General features: G+C 39.3%; 1 protein-coding gene across 1 annotated transcript; it reads left to right on the top strand.

Annotated features, from left to right (window-relative positions):
- The first annotated feature begins 796 nt into the window (after positions 1-796).
- On the top strand, positions 797-9,845 carry snx22 (sorting nexin 22). The gene is made up of 7 exons (XM_034236070.1): positions 797-1,116; positions 4,753-4,836; positions 5,310-5,414; positions 6,294-6,388; positions 7,790-7,822; positions 8,833-8,900; positions 9,004-9,845. The coding sequence occupies exons 1-7, from the start codon at positions 1,030-1,032 to the stop codon at positions 9,120-9,122; spliced, it is 591 nt and encodes a 196-aa protein (XP_034091961.1). The 5' UTR covers positions 797-1,029; the 3' UTR covers positions 9,123-9,845.
- The last annotated feature ends 1,627 nt before the right edge of the window (positions 9,846-11,472 follow it).

The following is an 11,472-nucleotide window of genomic DNA, read 5'->3' as shown; positions in this document are numbered from 1 at the left end:
TGTGTAACGTTGCTGCCTTCTTGGCCAGGTCAGCATTGTAAATGAGATTTGATCTCAATGCTTTTTATCTGGTTAAATAAAGGTTAAATAATTTTAAAAACAATTATGTAACGAAATGGTTTCTCTGCATTTGACCCATCCTAGTGTTAGGAGCAGTGGGCTGCCATTATGAACGGCGCCCGGGGAGCAGTGTAGGGAACGGACCGTGCCTTGCTCAGGGACACCTCGGTAGCACTTGGTCTTGCCGGGAAGTAAATGTTCATGTATAAGTTGTGTTAGCGAATAATGTGAATATGTAAGGTAACTAAAGCTTTGAAATAAATGCAGCAGAATAAAAAGTACAATATTGGCTTCTAAAATGTGTTCGATAAGAAGTATATCGTAGCATAAAGTTAAAACACTCAGCTAAGGTGGAGTATAAGAAAAACTGTACTTACAGTAGAGTACTTTTCTAATACATAAAGCATTATTTGTGTATGTTGCTAAATATGTTTATTTAGTTCTTAGAGGTTTTTCTGTAGTTGGAAAGAAGAAGAAGAAAGTATGAAGTTAGTTTGTTCCTTTTTCACATTGTTTGCTTCTAAAACGTAGTCTATTTGAAGTATAAAGTAGTGTAAGTTAAAATACTCAGGTAAGGTATAACTACAGCAAGCTTGTACAAATGTATGAAATTATACCGCTGACTACAAGTTGAATTTGCCCACTGCTTGCCCCCACTGAACGTCACAGTAAACTCCAGTCCTGTGTTGTCCATATAAACTTCCCTTTTTTTTATTTCAGACAGCAGCAGGGACTCTGTTCCTAAATGTCGGACTGCACCTTTAACGTCCCTGAACGCACCCTCTGGTTGTGTGTGTCCAATTAGTGTGGAGGTGGAGCACAGGAAGAACACTGACTGGAGAGACACACACACACAGGCAGGCAGGCAGGCAGAGAGAGAGTTTATTTGTTCTGTTCCTGTCGCGAAAAAACCCGAGTGGAGTTACCTTTCAGCTACAGGAAGTGACTCGCAGACAGCTGATCATTCCGATGGTTTGGCAGGAGGAATTCCCGATGATTGAAGTATCGATCCCCTGCATGGAGAGGGAAGTGGATGAGGCGGGGAAATCCAGAAAGGTGAGCACGCAGCTTGACTTTTACATTTGATTTCGCTCTTTTCAGCAGCGTCAAACACGTTGTTCGCCACCATTATCACTTTGTTGCGGTGCTATTTTGGCTTTGTAGTTGTGTAGTAAAGGTGAAGTGCGACGCCAAGTGAGCCAGGTGTTGCAGGAAGAGGAAGAGTGAGAGTGACGTCACGTTTCCTCCCATTTCTCCCAGAGGGGAAACACTAACTGCTTAAATAATCAAAGTTAGAATCAGAAATAATGTATTAATCCGAAATCAGGACATTTACATCGTTACAGCCAAGAGGGAGTGCATATACAAGGAAAACGTACATTTAAAAAATATAACATATTAAAGAAAGAGGTAAAAAGTAAAAAATACACATCCATAGTAAAAACACTAAATGAAACCAAGTGATCGAGTTGTGCATTTGAATATGCCTTAAAAGAAGGTGGTGAAAAAGGCAAGTATATATTTTCTCAATGACTGCCCAGGTAAAAAAATAGTATACTTTAGTGTATTAGAAATATAATGTAAGTATACAAAAGTGTATACAAGTATACTTCTACTTTTTGTGCTTAATTGAAAGTATGTTTAAAATGTACTTTTAAAAAGTATAATTCAAAATAGATTTCATTTAGTTCAATTTTAATGTACTAAATATAAATATACTATTTTTGAAATACTTAAAGTGGTATTTCAGTGTGCTTATTAAAAGTGTACTTGAAACTAAGTGTATTGTGAATTGCAAGTAAGTACACTTTCGCTATACGTACTACATCGCAAATACTTATAGTAGTCATTAAATATACTTATCGAAAGTACAATTCTTTTTTTACTATTTTGTAATACACTATTAGCATGCTTTAATAACAAGTACTTAAATACACTTCATTAGAAATGTATTTAAGTACTCTTATAAAAAGTGCACTTTAATATACGTTTTTCTTAATTTGTACTTCATTGTACTTTTAAAAAGTATATTAACTTGCAAATACTTACGGTGAGTAAGTACAGTAATGTACAGTAAGTACAGTTTTGGGCTACGGGCACATAAGCATTTAAAATCTTCTATTACTGCCTTTAATTCTAAGGAAGATATTGTACTTGATATTCCACTGTGATTTGGTTACTTAAAGTGACTGCAAACTACAAATGAACTGATAAATGATGTTGTATTAGTATAAAGATGGTTTCAACTTGGTTAATTACAATTAATTAACATGAATGGGTCAATACTTATAATCCATATTATACATTATTCTGCATAAGAATGATTTTATTGTTGGTGTTTTAAGCCCATGTTTATAAGAATACTCAAAATGTACTTTATATACCAAAGGTAAAAGCACTCACTATGCATAATGGTCTGCGTTGTTCTTATACTATGGATATTATTATCGATGCATCAGCATGTCACCAGTAAGTCAGTTTCAGTTAGTTGATGATTTAACTGAAAGCTTTGGTAGGTGAATCTATAACAAATCATCACATTTTATAATTTCACCATTTGTTTTGTTAAAACAATCTTAAACTATAAAGAGCTAACAAGTACACTATGTTCCTCTGAAATATTGTGTACATGTAAAACATTACGTGAGAAAACTAGAACAGTACTTTTCTACTTTCAGTGCTTTAAAAAGTTATTTGGTTCCTTTTTAAAACAGTTAACAATGCAGACAGCTGTACAACTTTGGTGACATTATACTGCTGCACACACACACACACACACACACACACACACACACACACACACACACACACACACACACACTACCAGACTATCCGGTGGTAAACTCATTAAGGCTGTTTCACTGTAGTTCTCTGTGACGCTAGTTTAATTACTGTAATGAACTCAGACTCAGGGAGCTGAAGAGACATCGTTTAACTTTAACAAAAACTGACACCACGATATGAATGTGTAATAAATTGCATTCACACATACATTTTAAAATAGTGGGCAAACATTGACACTAGCCTGGGGAATGTGCTGCAGTGTGCTGAACTGACCTCTGCTCAGTTTGATCATCTCAGACTCAAGACGTCAGACTTTGTTTCTTTTTGTTTACATTACTGAAAAAGTAAGTACTAACTCCACAAAGGTCGTCCTGCAGTTTGTTCAACACACATCTTTAAGCATTCAATTTCTCTCCAGCTGCACAATGCTCTTATTATTATTTATTATTTGCTGATGTTTGGTTGCCCTCTAATGTGTTCGTAAGAGCCGACAGCGTAAAGCACTCCTGTGGTTTACAGTTTACACCCAGTGTCTACTGCAAGGACAGTTCAGATGAACGTCAACATTCAGATATTAATCAAGAGAGTAGGGCTGTGCAATTAATCGTATTTTAATCGCAATTACGATATTGGCCTGCCACAATTAGGAAAACAACATCATCGGGGAAAAAAAGCGATTATTTTGCTTTGCTAGGTTGTGACAGTGCACTGCAACATATTTGATATCATTTATTTTCATTTATCATATTAATATATGTTTGGTAGCTTGTGGAAGTGCGCTCCAAAATATTTGTTGATCTTGTTTATTGGTATTTATTATTTTGATATTATTTATTTAAAGGTGGGGTAGGTAAGTTTGAGAAACCGGCTCGAGATACACTTTTTGTTATATTCCATGGAATGCTCTTAACATCCCGATAGCAATGAATATCTGAAGTGCTTTGACAACAAATCCATTAAAAAAATTCATCTCTAGAAGCCGTGGCGCTGTAAAAAGCACGACCAATCATCTGAGCCGGCCCGGCTAAAGTAACTGGATGGCCTACCTGCCTGTCAGCCTTCCATCGGGGCACGAACTTATCTCGTGCCCTCATTAATCATGTGCGCGTTCGTGTGTGTTGGAGGAGGGGCTCTGTGAGGAAGTGGCAGATTTTTGGTTGTGTATTTTCAAATTCTAGCGCACTCGAGCTGCTTTCTCCAAAAGTACCTACCCCACCTTTAAATGTATCATTTATTTTATTTATTTTTGTATTGGTTTTTCGGTTGAATTATACGTTCAGGGTGATCAACAGTTAAAAATAGACTGTTCAAATTATTATTTGTATTTGTTTTAAAGTTCAATAAATGGATGTTTTCAAAGTCAACGAATAATCGTATTTAATAATCGTGATATCAATTATTGACCAAAATATTTGTGATTATGATTTTTGCCATAATCGCACAGCCCTACAAGAGAGTTTTCTTTAAAGAAGTATTTCAGATACCGTGTACTGTGTACAGATGATGTGTTTTCATACTGTGTATTTGTTTGGTATGTTTGCAGAACAGTTTTTTAATGAAATATGTCACTCAGGTCTTTGTATTTAAAAGTTCATAAAGAAATGTATTTGTTTACAGATAGACATGATTAATAGTAGTTTACATCTTAATGTACATGACATGTATATTTAAGGGTTATATTAATGGTGGAAAAGAAATGTAATTGAAGCTCTGTGCCTCCTCCTGGTGGAGAAGTGATGATGGTGTATTGTGATGCACACTTCTACCTTTTCATGAATGTGATGTTGATGAAGAAGCAACACATATATTGGGCTTATCATTATGACATAGTTCCCGTCTCCAAACATTACATTTACTAAATGAAAGATTGTGAACAAATCCGTTATGTGTCTCCTCTTCTGTTTACAGCTTTTCCGAGTTGAGGTCTTGTTCAACGGGAGGAAACATTATGTGCTCAGAAGAAGCAGCGAATTCCAGACTCTCCACAGAAAGGTATGTCGCTTTATAGCCGCAGTCCTAATAGACTTTTTGAACCACTGTTTCCGATAGTAGGCACCGTGTGTTATGCTATTTGATGATATGTTATTTGTGACAGATAATAGGAGGGTAAGGAGGCTTCACTGTGGTGGTCTCTTGCCTTTCTAAAAAGATGTGTATTGTTGTTTAAAACCACATGAGTTGGACAAGAAGATGACAGCTCTCTAAATGTGTTGAGATTGTCGTATTATTGTAATAGTTTTAGATAGATGCTTCATACCTTAGTGGTTCATTTCTAAGTGTTTTGATAGCAAGATAAGAATCCTGCTCACACACCTACACGTGCAAAAGAGGGGAACTATTCAATAAAGCGCTTCTTGTTGTAAAAAGGGTTGTTATTTAAACCTTAACATTAGTACCTATTAATTCCAGCCATCATGTCCTGTTGATCACAGTTTATTTGAAGGTTAAAGTTGTGTGTCCTGCAGCTCAGGAAGATCATCCACACTCCAGACCTCCCGAGCAAGAGGAACCCCCACCTGAGGACCAAGCCTCTGGAGCAGAGGAGGCAGGAGCTGGAGGACTACATCCAGGTAACAAGAGAGGCTTCTGCAGCAACTCGTATGTAGAAATGTGACGCCAATGTTATTTAAGAGCAGGTGTGTGTACTGCTCTTGTGCAAGAATATATTTTTTAATACGTGAAAAAGTAATACTGTGTAACTAACGGGGAACTTTGAAGCAATTGACAAAACTAAATTGAATGTAGATTGTTTAGCACCTTTCAAAACAGACGTCGCTTCAAAGGAACAAGAGAAATATGGAGATAACTGTAACCAGGGAAACATTATTAAAACCAGGTGAAATAAGTGAATAACCACAAAGAGAAAGTAATACAATCGCGAAAAAGTAAAAAATGCTTCTGTAAGAATTTAAAGATTTAACTTTCTGAGACTTGAGTCTTCGAATCGGCTCTTTAAGAGTTGAGGAGCGACAGCAGTAAAAGTACGATCAGCTTTTTAGATTTGAGCTTTTAACCTTTAAACTCACTTTAAATGTAACTAATGCCTTTTATTGTTGTATTTGCTTTGTGGCTATTACTGTTTTCATAACTGGTTTTATTTATTTGTTAATATCTCAAACTGCATAGCGAGAAGCTTTTTAAATGTTCATGAGTAAAATGAATGTTTCTGATTGTCAGTAGTCAGAGGTAGATGTATAACAACTCCTCCTGAAATGAATAAAAAGGGGTGTAATGTGTGATCTACATGTTGTTCTAGTTCAAGCCTTTTTATATCTGATTGACTTAAACCAGATAAATATTTCAACCTTCGAAATATTAACATGTGCCACCTGCTTAATTCATCACCTTGCTGTTTATATTATGCCATGTCACTCTGCCAAAGTGTAGCTGCAGAAATCCAACATTTACTATTTCATATTCACAAGTCGTATTGCTCTCCGTTGCTGCAGGACATCATCTATCAGAACGACGACGTGCCGCAGGTGCTGCTGGACTTCCTGCATCTGAAACACTTCCACACCGGGATGAAGGTCAGCAGCATGGAGTAAGTCCTCTGCCCTCTGTCCTCTGCCCTCTGTCCTGTGTCCTCTGTCCTCTGTCCTCAGCCCTCTGTGTTCTGTCCTCTGTCCTCTGCCCTCTGCCCTCTCTCATTACATTACATTGCATTTAGCTGACGCTTTTATCCAAAGCGACTTACAATAAGTACATTCGACTCTGTCCTCTGTCCTCTGCCCTCTGCCCTCTGTCCTCTGCCCTCTGCCCTCTGTCCTCTGTCCTCTGCCCTCTCTCCTCTGTCATCTAACCTCTGTCCTCTGCCCTCTGCCCTCTCTCCTCTGTCATCTAACCTCTGTCCTCTGCCCTCTGTCCTCTGCCCTCTCTCCTCTGTCATCTAACCTCTGCCCTCTGTCATCTGCCCTCTCTCCTCTGTCATCTAACCTCTGTCCTCTGCCCTCTGTCCTCTGCCCTCTAACCTCTGTCCTCTGTCATCTGTCCTCTGTCATCTAACCTCTGTCCTCTGCCCTCTGTCCTCTGCCCTCTGTCCTCTGCCCTCTGTCCTCTGCCCTCTGTCCTCTGCCCTCTGTCCTCTGTCATCTAACCTCTGTCCTCTGTCATCTAACCTCTGTCATCTGACCTCTGCCCTCAGCCCTCTGTCCTGAGTCCCCTGTCCTCTGTCCCCTGTCCTCTGTCCCCTGTCCTCTGTCCTCAGCCCTCTGCCCTCTGCCCTCTGTCCTGAGTCCCCTGTCCTCTGTCCTCTGTCCTCAGTCCCCTGTCCTCTGTCCTCAGCCCTCTGTCCTCAGCCCTCTGCCCTCAGTCCTCTGTCCTGAGTCCCCTGTCCTGAGTCCCCTGTCCTCTGTCCCCTCACTGAAATATGTATGACACGTTGCTTTATTTAGCTCCTCTGTTTTTGGATTGGGGCAATGCAGCAACATAAAAACAACTTTAGAGAGGTTTCACTGTGGTGTGGAGAGCATCAATGACCCTTTAATATCATATGATCAAGGCAGAAGGAATACATATAAATATTACAGTACACTAGTTAAAATCCTGAGATTGAGTTTTTGTTTTCACTGCACTTATAAGTGTATAAAACATAACTACTAATTATGTAGAACAATACAGACTGGGATTAGAATAGAATAGAATATATCTTTATTGTCATCATACAAAGTACAACAAAATGTCTTTGCTAACTCTCACTGCAGTCAAAAATAGACACAAATAACCAAATAAATAAGAGTGGTAAAAGCAGAGGTATAGCGATGACAGTGCAGCGAGATAAAATGTCAATGTGTATATTTACACTTACAGTCTAAAAACGTTACAATGATTCTCTTTATAAAACAAATATTCTCTGTATGATAAAGTACTCTTTAGAGTTGTATAATAACCTGTATTTTGAGAGTGTCATTGCAGTAAATCTCTAAATGATGTGATCTGATTTCAGATCACTTGACGAATTGGACAGTCAGGATTACAGGTAAGAGTACGCTTGCTTGGTAGCACATGTCTTCCGAGCGTCTTGCTTCAGAAGCGAGGCAAGAATACTTCCTGGCATTCGGAAAACAAAGAGTGGAACAGGCGAGCAAGTGTGCGTCATATGAGAGGCCCCGCCTTACATTTTCCGCCACAGATTTTTGTCCAAATTGGTCTGTGTGCAAAGCATTGTGGGGATTTTAAGACCGCAGAGAGTCTGCACATGTGCAGCCTCTAAATTTCTCGCTAATAAGTACGCCGGCCTCGGTAGAATTCCAAGTATGCTGGATATAGAAACAGTCCTTCGGCGGCACTAGATGACGTAGTATGCTTGAAATAGTGGCTCTGGAGCAGCCTTCCTCGACATTGAGAAACACCCACTCACTGCTCCCCAAATCAACACAATCGGGACAAGTGAGAGGTACAAAACAGAAATAACTACTGCATCTTGTTTACCCTTTTATTAACCCTGTTATTTGGCACATGCGAAGTTGAATGCGAAACAAGAGACAAAAAACCCTGAGACATATTTGTCTAGTGGCCATGGTAAAAGAGAAGAAGAATGTTAAAGAAAATCTGCATATACGCATTAATTTCGGCAGACATTTTGTATTGGCAGTTGCCTAGTTAGGATGCCACCTGGGCGCCTCCCTAGGGAGGTGTTCCAGGCACGTCCAGCTGGGAAGAGACCAAGGGGTAGACCTAGGACCAGGTGGAGGGATTATATCTCTTCGCTGGCCTGGGAGCGCCTTGGGATCCCCCAGTCAGAGCTGGTTGATGTGGCCAGGGAAAGGAAAGTTTGGGGCTCTCTGCTGGAACTGCTACCCCCGAGACCCGACCACGGATAAGCGGGAGAAGATGGATGGATTTTGTATTGGTTGTGTGTTTTTATAACAATCAGCAAACAACCTACTTCAGGCACATTAAAAAAAATGGTGCCCATAACACAACATGGTGCTCTAACATACTCATTTCAAATAACTAATCAATCATATTTAACTTGTGTGTCCTCAGTTATCCGTTACCAAATCAGCGAGTGTTGGGATTCTATAAGGATCCTTATCTCTCTGAACGCACATCAGGTAAGAAATACGTTTAAAGAAGAGTGTGTTTTGTTGTTGCCGTTTAAAAGCCTCTAACTATTTTTCCACAGGATAAACTCTGAGCTCTGTCTTGTGTTTTCAGATCTTCCGGATGTTGTTGTGGACGGAGTTCTGCAGGGTTTTTATCCTCGGGACATCCGAGTCAGCTTCACCGCCCCCGTCCTCACGGAGCCCGACCCCAGCGCTTCTTTAGACGCCTGAAACTATAGCTAAATGTTAGGTTTAATGTTTTAGAGTAGATGACAATACAGTTAAATACACAAAACTAGCAAGAAGGACAACTAAAAAGCCATTGGTGCATGATACAGGGGGAATGGGTCACATGGAGGATCCTTTTTCCGAAATCAGCGGCTCCAGTGGGATTTAAACCCAAAACTCAGGCTTTGTATTTCCGTTACGTTATCTGTGATATTGTTCAACCTTTTCTGAGCCTTTTGATATCACTAACGTGAAGCCAAATCCCAACATTCATCCTGAAAATGAGTCACTAAGTATGTTTTTATTCAGTTTAATAAGCACACAAATGTATTTTTATGAAGATGTGGCAGTGAAAGGAGGCCACAGGCAAACGTGTCTTTTATTCTTTCAAGCCATACTGTAGCCTAGTTTAATTTAGTTCAAATTTAGAATAGAGGAGCATGAGGAAGTGTAGAAAATTACTTGAAATCCAGGCGTGAGATAGGGGTATTTTTTATATATTGTTTTGTCACAGTTGATACTTGAGTATAGAAGTTCCTAACATTCATGTACTTTTTGTAGTAACTTGAATTTGTTGAACGTAGTTTTATTTTCTAGTGTTAGGTCAATCACAAGGAGCCTTTGATACTGAAGCAATGTTTTAGTGTCAACAAATGTTTGGGAGTTATTTCTACTTTTGTATGAGGTTGTTTGAATTGACATTATAATAAAAAATCCGACACGGCTCATCCTGTCTCTCTCTATTTCAACCTGAGCTGTAGAATATTGTTCATTTTGAAAAACTGGCACGAGACATGCGGACACACTCCTGTTTTGACTTTTAATCCGTCAAAACACATTTATTTAGTTTGGGGACACTAGTGAGGCAACCAGGTCATGCTTTACTAAAGTATTTCCCTGTGGAATTACACATGAATGATTGAAATAAGCAACAATGAGAGAAAAAGATTGCCCAGAGCCTTTTGCAAGTTAATACCAGTAAGAGACAAAAAGCATTGCAAAGGGAGTCTCATGTTAAAAAGCCAAAACTGTTTGACCTTTTTGAAAAACTCTGCACATTCATGTCGGATCACATCACTTGTAAACTGAACTGAAGTTTGTGCACACAGCGAGACAGATTAACACATCTCTTACTGGAGTTTTATTCCAAAAAACGTATTGCGATGTGTATTATATTGCTTGAAATGTTTTAAAGGGGACCTATCATGCAAAATGCACTTTTGTATGTCTTTTATACATAAATGTGTCCCCGGTGTGTCGGGGAACTCACGCAGCGTCAGAAAATAAAACCCTCTCTCTTTTCCTCCGTACCCAAATCTCTAAAAACGGGGCTACAACGGAGCTGATCCAGATTTGCGTCCGATATTACGTAATATCGGAAATGTAGGCTGGCTTTACACCCACGGCCCAATCAGAAACGTTGCTATCAGAAACAATGCCCGACTGTTTTGGACGTAATATGGTCTGTGTTTACATTAGCATCGCTAACACTCAGAGCTAACCTGTACTGGAGAGCATGTGTGTGAAGAAGCAGGAATTAAAAAGGAACTCACCTTGTGGTATAACCGGCAAGAGAGAAAGCCTTTGAGCTCCAAACTGTTTCAGAAAGAATCCTTGATAATCCATGATATGGCGTTTCATCACGGCAGTATTTAGTTTAGACAGTAGCTGCTGGGTCCCATGAGCTCAGCCCCCTCCTTTTTTATTTTGTATCAATTTTTTTTTTTTTAAGCTTTATACCCAAATCAGTACTTTTGAAACAGGAAGTGAAATAGAGGGATATGATGCATGGCTAGAATCAACCGGGGCTGCTTCTCAGGTCGATTAAATGAAATCCTTGCTTCCCTGACTTGCGTCGTTTCCCTGCGTTTAGTCCCTCCCACCAGGGAAGCATGGAGGGACGCAAGGAAACCACGAGAAGCAGGGAAATTAGTTTTAAGAGCAATGGGACGTCCTTTCCTCCGGAGCGTCACGTGAAGCGACGTCCGTTTGTGATGACGCTGCACAGCTGTTCGTCTGGCAGCAGCCAGCTCTGTACCCGTTATTTCCACAAACACCCCCGCCTCTGTTAGTACACATTTACTGACACAAACATTAGTATCATCTGTTGTAGATCCACATACATGAAATAAAATAAGAAGTCATTCTCAAAAAAGATAAACGCCATTCTTAAAATGTATAAACGAACAATAGTTAGATTAATATTGATTAGAGTGCACAATAGAAATAAAATAATTGAGAGAAGAAAAAGAGATATGTTATCTATCAAAACCCAGTTAGATTAACATTCATTGGATTACACACGTTATGTGTTTGTGTGGATATGTAGCACATTAACATTTTAATAGCACTT

Source organism: Gymnodraco acuticeps, unplaced genomic scaffold (assembly GCF_902827175.1).
Source record: "Gymnodraco acuticeps unplaced genomic scaffold, fGymAcu1.1, whole genome shotgun sequence".
NCBI lineage: Eukaryota > Metazoa > Chordata > Actinopteri > Perciformes > Bathydraconidae > Gymnodraco > Gymnodraco acuticeps.
The sequence above is the reverse complement of the archived record's forward strand: the minus strand, read 5'-3'. Positions and strand labels throughout refer to the sequence as shown.